At 38.1% G+C, this 14947-nt stretch overlaps 1 protein-coding gene and 1 pseudogene across 2 annotated transcripts in view; both read right to left on the minus strand.

Annotated features, from left to right (window-relative positions):
* HK1 (histidine kinase 1) overlaps nt 1-14947 on the minus strand; it is a 278995-nt gene that overhangs the window by 186022 nt on the left and 78026 nt on the right. For both annotated transcript variants that reach the window (XM_089809077.1, XM_089809076.1), the window contains exons 2-3: nt 10520-10762; nt 9575-10384 (exon numbers count right to left, since the gene is read on the minus strand). In XM_089809077.1, coding sequence (XP_089665203.1) covers nt 9575-10384; nt 10520-10762 — 1053 coding nt within the window. The remainder of the gene's footprint in view (nt 1-9574; nt 10385-10519; nt 10763-14947) is intronic.
* On the minus strand, nt 14421-14891 carry LOC149529033 (putative RNA methyltransferase At5g51130; annotated as a pseudogene).

Raw genomic sequence — 14947 nt, forward strand, 5'->3', positions numbered from 1 at the left:
GATCCGACAATTTCCCGTTGCCCTACGGGGTGTTGCGATTGATTGGTTTACTAATACTGATCCACAAAAGTTAAACACTTGGGATAACATTAAGGAGTTCATCGCAGAATTTCAACTCCTACACGACGATAATGAAATTGTAGCGGAGATATTCAATACCAAACAAAAGAAGAATGAAACAGTATGGGTCTTCGCTAGGAGGTTGAAAGACTTAATCAGTAAAATGGAGAATAAGCCGGCAGATGGGCTCCAGAAAAGATGGTTCATGGAAGGCCTTCACCCGAAGCTGTGAAAGAAGATGAAGATCGTGCCACCATCAACATACATTGAAGCGTACAATCGGGCAATGAACCTCGAAAGTGACCAGAAGACAAAGAAGAAGAACAACAACAACTCGTCTGATTTAGATGACGATGCATCCTCAGGAGAAGACAGCAGTGATGACGAGGGAAGCAACAAGAAAGTTCGTGCCCTCCAGAAGGACATGATTCGGATGATGAAGGAGTTCAAGAACATGAACAAGGAGACTAAGGGCAATGACCTATGGTGCACGAAATGCAAGAAAGAAGGCCATACGAAGGGATCCTGCTCGAAAGAGCAATTTTGCGAGATCTGTCAGATTCTAGGACACTCGGTAAAGGAATGTCCTTTCAACCTGAAATCAAGAACACCACAGCAAGTGTTCCTCGCGTAGGAGGCATCCCCGTCAGGAGGGAACGAGAACACCAGTACGGAAGGTGCCACATCGGGCGGATACAAAAACAACCTGCACGGTCAAAACAACAACAATAGCAGCAACAACAATACAGGCAGAAGGAGTCGAATTCAGTATGATGCGAATGGTCGGCCGATAGTTCAATGCCACGCATGCAATCTGTGGGGTCACTTTGCCCAAGAGTGCACAACAGCGAACACACCGAAGTTGCAATGCCAATGGTGTGGACCTAGCAATCATGACGATGCTAAGTGCCCGAAGTCTAGAGTAAAGGTGATTATCGTCGGGATAGACGAGGAAGAAGTTTTGGCAATCACTCGGAAGCAGGCGAAGCTATACCCTGATTCGATGGAAGAAAAGAAGAGACTGGAGGAAGCACGGGCAGAGGTCCAGAGAGCAACGCAGATAGAAACGGCACACCTGAAGGACACGGAGAGTACCTCAGTACGGAACTGCGCAGAACAGAACATTGTACGACAAATATTGCAAGCTGAGATACCCGTCAGGATAAATGATCTGTTGCTCACTATGCCTCAACTCCGTACGACCCTCACAAATATAGTCCCGCTTGCTAAGCAACTAGTAGAGCAAGGAAAGGAGAAAGAGGGGGGCGCAAGTGCAGAAGATCCGATGCTGTTAGCTCTTTCATCCAGACGCTATTCGGCGGTTGTTGAAATGGGCATTCTCGGGACTGTGCTAATGGACACAATCGTGGACGGAGGATCCGGTGTCAATGTGTTGCCTGAAGACACTTGGAAAAAGTTGGGACAGCCGACATTATGGCCACCTACCTTCCAATTGTTAACAGCCGATCAACATGGAATCAAGCCATTGGAAGTACTCATAGCGCAACTAGTGACGATTGGAACACAACCATTCCTATTGGACTTTGTCGTGATCCTACTAAAGCAGAGAGGATATGATGCCATTCTGGGCCAAGGGTGGCTGATACAAGCCAAGGTAAAACACGATTGGAAGAAAAATACTTTATCACTTGAAAGCAAAAGCCGGAAGTATGTCATCGATCTACACACTCAGATGGTTGGAGAAGAAGCTCTATTGTCGGATTCTAAAGGAGAAGACGATGAGAGGAGGCAGAGTATGGAACCCGATCAGGAGGGAGTCCTACGATTGGAAGGAGATGACGATCTGGATTCAATAAATGGTCTTTACCACTGACAGATAGAGGATTACGAGCTCTTTCCAAGTTGTAATATGCTAAGGATCGACGAAGGTAAGAAAGAAGGAAATGAATGTTCGAAGAAACACAGAGAAGCCGAAGGAGGAAATGAATGTCCGAAGGAACACAGAGAAGCCGACGGAGGAAATGAATGTCTGAAGGAACATGGACAAGCCGAAGGAGGAAATGAATGTTCGAAGCAACACAGAGAAGCCAAAGAAGGAAACACGGGTATGACTGAAGCTGAAGGACAGGACATACAGTATGAACCCAAAAGAAGGAAAGATTCTACTGTACGACTGCGCAGGAAGAAAGTATTAGGTCGAACCACAGATATAGCAGAAAGGTACCGGCAGCAAGGAAGACACACGATACGGTCTGCACAGGCAACAAAGAGGAAGGGTTCAATAAAAGTTGTAGCAGTACAAATTGAATGTGTTATTGACGGACAGAAGGGGCAGCTGACAGAGTCCATGGTAGCGAGCTTCAAGAACAAACTGGGTGATATGGAGATGACACAGAACAGGCATAGCAGGTTTCAACTCAAACAGTGGGTGTTGAAGTACGACGACTGGAATGAGATCAAACCAGGCAAGTTCAAAGTTAAGTGGGTTGGGCCATATCAGATCCGGGAAGTAGGGGACAATGGAGCAATAAAATTATGGACTTTGGATGGACAGGAAGTGCCTTAGGTGGTGAATGGCTCGAAGCTGAAGGTATACCACGGCCGAAAGACTTCTGTGTCAGAAAATGACCTTCAAGCGACCCCTTCGTCGTTGTAGACCAACGATGCTGACGGTCGAAGGGAAAACTCACTCTGCTGTTAAAATATATTTTTAAAAAAATTTAAAAAAAATATTAAAAAAATTTAAAATTTTTTTTTTAAAAATGAAAAGAGAAAAAGTACCGTATGGATTTATAGTCTACTCACCATACAGTTTTCACTTGATTTTTGAGTTGTACGGTTTTTGAAATCTTCAGATTGTGTGTGGTTTTTAAGTTGGGAGTTGGTGTACGGTTTTAAATTAAACTCTGAAGCACCGTACGGATTTTACCCTCCTCATCGTACGGAGTTTGGAGGAAGAGTACCGTTTTGCAGATTGTAAAGTATGAGATGTACGGCTTTCTCCTGTACGGATTTCCAGCAAGTGTACGGTTTTCTTTTTGGTGTACGGATTTCAATATTTGAAGACAATGTACAGTTTTCAGGAGCTACACATTGTAACATCAATTTGAGACCACCGTACGGTTTTTTTAGTCTGGGAATGTACGGATTTTTTTCACTGAGAGGATTTCACTGCTCACCGTACGGATTCTATGAAGACTTGGAGCGTACGAATTTTTAAAAAAATCCTTATAAACTAGGAGTCTCAGTACGGAATTTCTGGAGGAATTGGAAGTGTACAGATTTTTAGCTATTTTAATCATGCACTGTATAGACTTTATGGAAATTACCGTACGGTATCTCTGTACGGAATTTTGAGGAAAGCCATTAACATTGTGGATTTTGGTCGTACGGCGTACGAAATTTGGAGGAAGTTGGAACTAAAGACAACGTACGAAAATTACAATTTGGAATGCGAGACTTTGGAGGACATTACAAAATATTGCATAAGAAAGGAGTCGATACGGTGGCAGGATGTATGGTGTAGCTGTACATTGGTAGCACAAAAGAGTGACAGGAGGTTTTCTAAAATTTAAAAAAAAAAAAAAAGTCGACAAATCAAGCGTGCTTAGAATGAGTAACAGAGGATACCAAAGGGAAGGGGAAGCATCAGTGATTGCCAGAAAGAGTGTAGAATTGGCAGAAAATGACAGAAAGAGTGTGTTTCATGCAGTTTTGTGTGGGTTTCAAAGTGCTAATTTGGTCTTGGCGGCGAGGGACGCTACCCCTCGACCCCGCCGGGGGCGTTGCCCCCTGGACCCCTAGTCGTTGCGGATATTAGTTGTGGGAGTCTGACCAGTTGAGAAGACTTGGAGCTGCTGCAGGCATGGAGTGTCTGTGTACCAGAGGCACTGAGAGTAGGGGTTGGCCGTGAGGCTGTCTTGGTGGATGCTTAGAGAGCTCGGGAGGAGCTGATCATCCAGTTGGAGGCAGTGCAGCGACACTTGGTTCAGTGTACTCGGAATTGGAAGGCAGAAAGTGGCACGGGTGGCTATCAGGGTCAGATGTCAAATTCGCTAAGGTGACAGTGTTGAAGACCAGTTAGTCAGTCAATGTATTTTGGTTGTTGATTTGTCTCAAAGATTTTGTAATAGTCATCAGGAGACGACTTTTCTTTTTGGAGGGGGATGATGTCGTCAGTAGAAATTGTGTATCAGCCGATGAGTCCCTTCGGGAAGGAAATTGTGTATTAGCCGACGGGTCCCTTCGAAAAGGAAATTGTGTATCAGCTGACGGGTTCCTTCGGAAAGGTTCTTTTTATGTAGCCGAAAGGTCCCTTCGGAAAGGTTTTTGTTATGTAGCGACATGTTGTATGTGGCCGACGGACTCCTTCGGGAAAGTTCTTCGGAAAGTATCTATAACCCCTTCGGGAATCATTGTATTCATCAGATCTTATCGTTCAAGCATAATGTAATGTTCTAGCATATGCGAATAATAATAAGAAGAGTTTTACTATTCGTGTTCGTGTTCATTATCTGTGTGCAATTCTTAATTAACCTATGCGGTAAACATTCCAGGTACTTCTATGTAGGGTGTCCAAATTGATTGCAATTGTAACATCAACCTGAGAAGGTATTAGAGCCCCTATCTTGTCCAATAAGCATGCCTCTATTCTTAGCCTTTCTACCTCTAAAGTTACCTCTGCTACTTGATTCCACCTAGCTCTTGTTGGAATCTTGATTAACTTGTTGCCTTTGTAATTGCCCCCTTGCACCAAAGTTACGTCTACCACTAGAATTCCTTCCTCTTCCTCTATTTTGCTGCTCTTATCTTCTTTTTATCCTCTCCTCTGCCTTAAAAGTCAATTGAAAACACTCTCCAACTTCTCCAAAAATATTGAGACTGATTTCATCATTTAGATTGTACATTAAGTCATTTCAGTACCTTACCACTTTTTCTACTTCATCCTCTGTATGCCCTGCTGTAATGCTTAGTTTTCAAACTCCTCAGTATAGACCATGACATCTAACTCCTCTTTTTAAAGTTTTGCATCCTCCTAAAGGTTTGAATAGCATAATTAGCAGATAGAAATGGCTTTTCACCTTGGCCACTATTCTATCCCATGAGTTTACCTTTGCCTTTCCTTTCTTCGCTCTCTCTTCTTGTACATAGTTCCAACATGCTAGGGAAGGGCCCTTCAGTTTAGTCTTTGCAAACTTCACATTCTTACTGTCTTCTATGTCTTCAAATTTAAAGAGATCATCTAGAGCATCAATCCAAGCTAAAACTTCTTCACTATCCATCTTTCCACCATACATAGGTAGTTCAACTCTCCCCTTTGGAGTCTTGTCACCCTTGACATCCTCAGCATCTGATCATTATACTTTCTTCAAGGTCCAGTTCATCATCCTCATGGACCTCTACCAGAGGGTTCTCATTCTCACCCTCATCCTCATCACTTCGGTCACCACTAATCATTCCTCTTCTCTGATTCTTTTCCAAGGCTGTTAGTATGGCTAGCACTACTTCTTGAGGCTCCTTATAGAGACTCTCCTTATGCAGCATCTTCTATTTCAGCCCTTTGATTTCTCTGGCCATTGAATTGTTCTTTGGACGCATCTTGTTTATGCCAATTATCATGCCCCTTCCCAATCTAAATCATAACCTATGCTCTGATACCACTTGATGTAGAGTAGGAAAAGCTAGTGTCAAAAAACTTCAAAACTCAATTAGACCACCAATGTATCAAGTCTGACAAATGATTTTTTTCTCCAATTACAATTATTGCTTGATGATGCATGCAGCATGCTTAAGCCTACAAGTATACATCCTTGAAGGAAAAGGCTCACATTCCATTGTCCAATGAATTCATGTTTATTTTATCATTAGGACTTCCCAAATGATCCCACAAAATACAAATTATCTGCCCTTGGAGTTGTTCAAAGATAGTCCCGTCACAACTAGGCTAGTTCCCTAGCACTCATTTGTGACTAGTTTTTTAGTGGAACTTTTGGTATGGCCAGAATCTGATCAACATAAGGTCATTTTTAGATGCCCATTTTGCTTCTCGATAACAAATCTAACAATTGCCCTAGGAATTTTGGGATCATTCCACCAAATAATTGACTAGTGATCAGATTTGAACCCAATTACCCCTCTTTTGCAAAGCAGGTACTTCAAATCTTCACTCCAACTTATCAATTTTGGTTCTTGAGGTTTAGGCAGGTGTCAAATGGTCTGAATATGGCACTTTCAAAGTTTGGGGTCATGTCCAAGTCCCCTCTTTACTAAACCCTCACTTTAGCTAGTTAATTCAAGCAAGAAAACCAGGAAATCGACACTAGGACTTCCTAAAATTCAAGAAAAATACCAAGGGTTCACTCTATGACCACCATAATTTCTTAGCATACTCAATAACCTCCCTATACCCTAGTTTTTAGAAATTTTACACAATGGCTTATGCCTCAAATTTCCAATTTTGTTTATAAGCTCTTCAAACCCTAGGTCAGCCAATTGTTTTCACAGAAAGGGCTCTAAATTTGGTCGAACTCCATGAAATTTGATCAAACCAGATGCAAAGAAAGAAGATTTGATGCTCTTTCATAAACTTGGATTCATACCACTATGTTTGTACTTGTTTTCTCAAAATGCTGCAACCATAAAAATACAGGAAAATAGCATAAAACTAGTTTATTTTCATTAAATTTCATCTAATCTCCTTTCAACAACCTTTCGTCGAAAGCTTGTGATGCTTTTTCAACATGTTTTCTATAGATTCCAACGGTCCATAACAACCATTTAACAACCATTCAACTTCTAGAAAATGGAAAAATTGCTATGCAACATTTGAACTATGATGACAACTTTTACAAAGCTTGACAAAAGTGATTATACATGACTCAAGCACATCAAATTTGATTTATAAAGACCTTAATGCACATGAAGATATAAAACAACATTGCATATCAAAGTTGCATCTCCTAGACCTCATTTGACAAGGTGCCCCTACACCACAACACACCTTGCAAGGGTCCAAGGACAGCACCCCCAAAAATGTCATGTCCCCTTTTTAGCGACATGATTTCCATAGTAGATTTGCCTATCATTGACTCTCGTAGGCAAATGATTTTGGAGAGAGAGTCATCTTGTTGATCAGTTGGTTGTATATTGCTCTTGGAGAGGCATAGTTGAGCCTACGTCCAGTTGAGTTGGGCCTACATGTTCTAATTTTGAGTTGAGATGGCACTTTTATTTTATAAATTTATTTTATAATAAAGTGCATTATAATAAGGTTTTATAAAAGATGTTTCTAGAAGTTTCTAGTGACTTCTTAGAAAAGTTAATAAATTGAGGGCTGGAGGCACCCATTTGGACAAGCGATTTTGTGGATTCAACTTCTAATTCCTATTGGAGCAATTTGTGGTCCTTTGGTCTGCAAATTTTCATTAGATCTTTGGGAACGAAAACTCCCTTGGATTTGCATGACTGAGGAAGTGAGATATCTTCTGAAGGGTTGCTCATTGGAGATAATATTCAGCCATTGCATGGTGGATTATTCTGAGAATTGATTTTGAGGATTTGAAACTCTTTGCAAAAGGGCTTGGAATTCTTGATCACAGTGCAGAATCAGTTTGGCAAAATTCGGAGGTCGTTCGGTGCAATTTTCTGATTAGTCCGTACCAAGGCTTGGAGTCACATTTTTACTCATAACTTCATATTTCTTGGGAGTTTGAATTTATGCTTTGGAGGGGTTATATATTTACCCTAGGCATTTCAGATCATACCAATTTCGGCATCCAATACCCAGCAAATTATTTTATAACAGGGTCGTACATAGTAGTGCCGTACTAGGGTTTGAGACACAAAATTGTTCATATCTCACAAATTATTCAGAGATTCATTCAATGCTTTTAAGAGGTTATTTAACAACCCTAGGCGTCCCTGTTTGGGGGATTTTCGGCAGCCATTAATTTGCATAAATTTTAGTGCAGGGTCTGTACTGTACGGCCTGTAACAGGAAGCTGTACGACAGGTAACAGAGGTAAAATTCGGGGTGCAGAATTGTCATCAGTATATCAGACTTTGGCAACAAACAGTGGCAGCAAATCTCCAGGTTCTTGTATTTGATTTGGATAGTAGAAATTGCAAATATTCAGTTCTTGTAATGCTTTAAATCAGTCAAATCAATCACTGTTTCTAGTTAAAGAATATTGTACTCTCAGAATTAAGTCCTTAATAACATTTTGTAATCAGATTTCCTGAATATTGTTATTGGTACCGTTATTGTTAATTGTATTGCATACCTTGTGAATTTGTTGCTATACTTCATTGCATGCCAAGTGTTTGACGGATTGTCACAGTTCAGTATTGAGGTTTTAATTGCCTTTATAGTAAGGGTCATTTCAAGAAACGTCAAGAGTCAATGCCCCTGGCAATGTCTGAAGGCAGCACCCCTTGCAACGATCTTGGGGCAGCATGTCCAACAAGGTCGAGGGGTGGTGCCCCTTTGCAATGTTCAGGGACAGCGCCCCATGTGCCATCCCTATCATGATACAAGGCAATGTTGAGGGTAAAGCCCCCACCACCAAGCCCAAATTAAGACTTTTGAAACCACAGACCTTGATTGAGCACATCGTTTTCATTTATTTTTATAATCCTAGATGGGCATGTCATAAACTAAACAAGCATTAAAAGGTTGTAATTTCTTTTAAAATAAACAATTAAGATGTCAGATAAACACTTCTCAATTTGTTTTTATTATTATATTTTTAAAACTTTTTTTCCCTATCTTGACCATGTAGCGCCTATAAGTCTCACTGAGTCTTACATAACTTGAAGACTTTGTGAATCTTGCAAGACTCGCAAATGAGGCTCACATTCATGGGCCTCTTTTGACCTGGCATGACTCCAGACTTGTCAAGTGTGGGCAAGTCCAAGCGAGTCTTGTAACTATAATTTGAAGCCTCTGTCCATCCAAATGTATAGATTGTTTTACAATGATTTTTTTCTCAAAGAAGAAAAATACATTTTATCAATGTAAATAATTACAATGAAGGGTTCAAGATTTAAAAGTGGCAATCCTTTGAAATACTATAAGAAGTCAATTGAAAGAGAAAATTACCGATCATCAACTGATGATTACAAAAAAGAGATATTTTTCAAAACATCAAATGGTCAATCATAAAAAAAAAATCCCATCTGGTAAGTCGATGAATGTGATGTCGATCGAGCATACAAATAAAGTGGTTGTAAACGACTACACATCAGACACTACCATACAAAATTCAGGTGTTTTTTATATTATTTGCAAAGTAATAGCTTTCCTTTGGAAAAGGAATTCAAATGTCACCACAATTTATCGCTCATTAAGTAAATGCTTTAGTGATGGTGTACACTGAAAAATAGAGCAAATTCATAATGCAAAAAACAACATTTAACCAAAACTGAATGGTACAAATGAGTACTTCATAACTACTTCAATACACAAATGAAATGACTATTGTTTTTAGTTTTGGGTGAAATGAACAGAATATGAAGACAGGCAAAACTCAGAATAAAGATAATTTATTCTTACCAATGGAAGTCTTGTTAAGTTCAAAATAAATGAGTCAATATAATACTTTTGTTGTCCAAGTAAAACATTTTCCACGTGAACCTCCTTACTGAAAGATGACCCATTTGCATACTTTTTCTGTAACCATTCTGCACCAGCCCTTATGATAGGATCAGTTGATTCATTTGCTGTCATAAGCTTTGGTACACCTGTCGTATTCACCATCAATGGAGTATTTGTAGAGGTTGCAAGTAAATAACCTTCTAGAGAAGTTAAGTACATATAGCCACTATGCAAATCAACCAAATCTTTCATCAGCTGGCCAACACTCAAAAGTGATGTTCTCACTCCAACTACTGCCACTATACTTTTACTGGTAGGAGGTCTCACAGGAGATGCAGAAGACAGTAAAGGCATATCAGCAAATTTGCTCACAGTCACATGCCAGGAAGCTTCACCATCACATATTTCCGAGATACCAGCAATATTAATAAGAGCATCTGGAGGTATCTCCTCACGAGTACCATTTATTTCACCAGTAGAAGGATCAAGAGGTTCCCTATACCAAATAGATAAATTGTTGCCAGTAAGTGAAACATTGGACCAACTGCAAACAGGAGCTTTCAATTTTCCCTCTATATTTTCACCTTCCTGAGAGGCACTGAATAAAGTGGAGTTGCCAGGTTCAGAGAAGATGTAATACGTTTCATTCTTCTGACGATCTCTATGAAAAGCCTGGACACGCCCATTAGTATAACTTATGGTTATTGCATTCAGTGCTTTCCGACTTGCAAAAAGCGCCCATGTGATATTCTTCATCATTTCATATAACTGTAATATGACATTATAAATAAAACACATTTAAGAACACAAGGTTTGTAAGAATATATAGTGAGAACAAACAATAACATAGATTGCAAATACAATGAGAAAAACCTACATCACTAAGAAAAAGCTGTACTCAACTTGAACTTGCTTGTTAGGATTTTGTGGTGGCGGATAGTGACCAATGAGATACTCTGACAGCCGAACCTGTCCCATGGTTATTTCCACAGTGGAATTAAGTATGTTGTACATTCTGGAGACTGGCCGTTGCAAAAGCTCATAGCGGAGACTATAAGCTAAACTCTTTATTGATTTGGTGGTGTACACAGTTGTGAAGTGCCATGTCAAAATTGTAAGCAAACCTATTAAGATTGCCAGCATTACCTGCAAGGAACCAGAAACAAAGAAAGAACTATCAGTTTCATTTCAAACAAGGTTCATATGCCACAACATAAAATGTGATATAGTGTACTGGTAGGGGAACTCACTGGTAGAGGATTTTAAGTTGTCACATTGACTATTGAGACTGTGATGATCTAAACCAAAAATTATTAATAACTGATAAGCCATTCTTAGTTACATGTTTGAAAATGTACATTTTCCACTACCAAACTGAGACCCCCAATAATGTATAACTTTAAACCTTTGATACCTGTTTTCCATGCAGACAATAATCAGAACTTATCCATTTACCACCTAGATTTTCCTTATTGTTATATTGAAAATACAATTTTTTTATCAACAGGGTAATTATGGCTTTTGTTCAGGAATATATTTGTGGTCCACAACATGAAATTTTGGTAAAGGCTTTTTGCAGTTAGTCATGTGAGAGGATCTGGATCACCTTTTTTACAGTAACAATCTGTAGAAGGAGAATTCCTTCGCAGTTTAGAATGTATTTAACTTACATTAGGATTAGGCAATTGTGACAACCTCTCAAGTCAAAATTTGTGTCACTTCCAACACATATATTTAGATCAATCACCTCATTGAACATTAATAGTCAGTAACCCAATGAAGTTGTTGTCCTCACTAACATGTTCAAGAATTTAAAGTAATACTGAGTTCCAAAGTTACTGTAATTTGTTATAGGCATTAACTCATTTTTTCAGTATTTAATTAACAACACAAAAAGGAATAATAAGTAGTCAAAATTCTAAATGTCCTTCCCGTGCTATTGGAAAAAGTACTAAATGTTGATGCCATTGTAGCTACGGTTGGTTTCTTTCAAGCCGAACTAGATAAAAAAAATAGTTATAAAAATATAATTTTATTATTGTAATAGTATAGTTATTAAAATATAATTAATTATATGCTAATGTACTTATTATTGATTGCAATATAACAACTATATTGTATTATTATTGTATTTATTATATCATGATTTGATTATATAATTGATAATAAAATAATTATTTTACATTACATTATTATAAGTGCTGACCCTGGGTGAAGGGGCACCACCAATGAATATAAAAGAAGGAATATATTTAACATAGTATCGGAACAGGTTCCCCACCAGGCCTGTGAGATTCCAGAAATATTTCATGGTTAATGGAAAGTGATGAAAATTGTTTTGGTCTAGTTAATTCAACATGAGGGATATTTTCAAGCAAAATACTTATGTAATTGTTGTCAATAAGGATTTGCGCCTTTAGCGAGATGTAAAATCAAGCTATTCTGTGAAACAGCTGAAACTCTCTGGGGTGGTGGGTTGTCCTAAAACGAGAGAAGAATCTCCGGAAGCTAGGCCGGTTCCTAAGTTGTGATCACCTAATCCTAAATTGCACTCAAGATAAGGGTAAGAAATGAATGAATGAATAATTAAAACTAATCTAAATGAGGTGATGCACCGATGGTTATTAATGTAATTTTGATTACTTCAGCACGAACTACGAAAAAATAATTGATTCACAATATCAGACAATCACGTAATCACAAAAGTGTTTCTATGTAAGGATTGGGATCTCCTGCTTTAAAAGGGATACCTAAGTTTCACCAATTTTTTGCAAGAAAACCATAATCACAAACATAGACCTGCAATCACATGTATCACGATTTCAAGTCTGTAACTAGGAATGTAACTATAATGAAGGCGAACACAACATTAAAGCAAATAATTCACAAAATTGCACAAGAATCTATGATAAGGAACCGCTGTATCTCTATAATCAATGCTGAAAAAATCTCTGTCACAAATGCCCTTACAATCAACTCAAAATCTGCAATCTGCAAAAAATCTGAATCTGAAAAGAAGGTCCCCAATAATAAGGTCGAAGTACAATATATAGAAAAATAGCCCTAACTCGGATTCCCAAATCATGCCTAGGAGAAGTCACCAAAAAATGATGAAAACTATGATGGAGCTTCTGAAAACTGAACTAAACCACCTGCCCAACTGATGGATAACTCAAAATTGCCTCCAGCTCTTCAATAACATGCACAAAAAGCTCAAACTCGGATGTACTAAGAAAACCATAAAAATAGCATGTGAAATTGTTTTAAATTATGCAATATATGCATAAAATAAGTCCTCCATCTGAACTTGATGCATAACTGATCTTAACTGCCCCATAACATGCTTAAAAATATCAAACAGTCTCATCTCCAAGTGTTAACTGAACGTCTTTTTTCCCCTTTCAAATATAGCTCTCCTTGCATTTAGGCATATAAAAATATTAACTCCACTTGATTTCCCTTTTATGTTTTAAATAAAAATTAAAGGCCTTATAATGATAGCCATTTAATTTATTAATTTTACAATTCTAAATCTTCTTATAAATATTTATTTAATATTAATGTGCTATAAATGAAATATTATAAAACACATCAATATTATTAAATATTCACAAAGGAAATTATTTATTTATTTATTAATCCTTTTATTCATATTAATATTAACATGTTTAAAATTAACATTTTATTTGTTAATTTAAAACATATTAGTGTTAATATGAATAGAAGAATAATAAATATATATTATTTTCTTTTGTTTCGTATGTTATTAAGTGATTGAAATATCACTTATTTTTATCATGCATATAATGCTTTTTTTTGAAAAATCCCACACCACGGAACCGAAATCTCTATCAAAAATGGCAAAGGGGAAATATGAAATACGTCCAAAGACCAAAAATTGAGTTATTTGCTTCATTTGATTGTCTTGGTCTTCACGCAAGAGAGAAAAATGGAGGGTTTTCAAACCCTAGCTGCTTGTATGTTCACCTTCTTGCTATGCTTTCATGCTATGGATGTTTTTTTCTGAGTTTGAAAGGTATATAAGTTGATACTGGGCATGAGTTTGTATGCTAGTCCATGCGTGAGCTTGCTGGTTAAGCCGCCATTTGATGAACTTTGGACTGCGGTTTCTCTTCTTACTGATGTTATCTTTGGACGCCATTTTCTGCTTGCTGGCCGCGGTTTCTTGTAATATTTACTGAGAGAGGCTATTTGTTTTAATAGCTTTGATTCCAGCTGGTTGGAGAGTTACCATGCGGGTTTCTTTGCACTTTTTTGGGACTCCATATTTGCTGGTAACTCATGGGTTCTGATTTTTTGTGTCTTGGACAGCGATTAACTCGCAAATCTGGGCATATTCTCCATGGTTATAGTCGTTTTTTGTAAGCATGAGTTCATCATGCTGTATGGCTACAATTACCTCACCATTTGCAAGGATTTCTTTGATTCTCCAGCTTTGGATGACCTCTCTTGCTGCTGATAGGTATTTTTTTTTACAGATCTTCTTCTTACTGGTGCATTTCGGGCGCCATATCCTTCATTGTGTCAAAATATTGTGTTACAAGGATCAAATCTGTGATATCATTTGCATTTATTTTAGGAATGTTATGGTAAAAGCTAAGACACTATCTTTTAGACCGTCAACAATAGCTTGATGTTGTCGAGTCATGCCCAATTAGATAGATATTTTGATTCTGCATTACTTTTAGCCTGTTTGTTCAGACCAGCATCCTTAAAAAAAATTGCAAAATAAACTTATGTTGCTATTTGACATGAGATTATTTCTTCAGCCAGAACTTGAGATTCATTTTATAAGCACATAAATTGGCCTGTTAAAACCAGATGTACTATTTGGCACCAGCGCACTGATTCTTTCCATTGATCTGAAACCAATCTTATCAAGTAGAATATCCCTAAAAGTCCCTAGCCTAAGAACAATGCTGTGGAAATTTTCTACTGCGGCCTCAAAAACAAAGTGCTTACTTTCATATGATTTCCATGGTTGAGGCTCTAAAATCAAAATGCCACCTGGCCTAAGAACTTGCCAAAACTTTGCAAATAGGCAAAATAAACCTGCATCTCCCTAATTTAGGTGGACCCATTTGGTGACACTTAAGCAGAGCACTGTATCATATTTTGCATCAAACTCACAGTCAGATTTCTGAATGAAATTTTCAGTTCTGAAGCAAACTCTTTCAAGTAGACTCTGATTTGTGTATCTTCCATCAACATTTTCTGATACATCATCCCGTGATAACATGTTTATTCTATCAGATTATTTATTTCTTTCTATAGATTCCTTAACACCAGTAACTATTTTAAGGTGACTTC

The sequence above is a fragment of the Cupressus sempervirens genome, chromosome 11 (genome assembly GCF_028749045.1).
Source record: "Cupressus sempervirens isolate cs-2001-9-10 chromosome 11, ASM2874904v1, whole genome shotgun sequence".
NCBI lineage: Eukaryota > Viridiplantae > Streptophyta > Pinopsida > Cupressales > Cupressaceae > Cupressus > Cupressus sempervirens.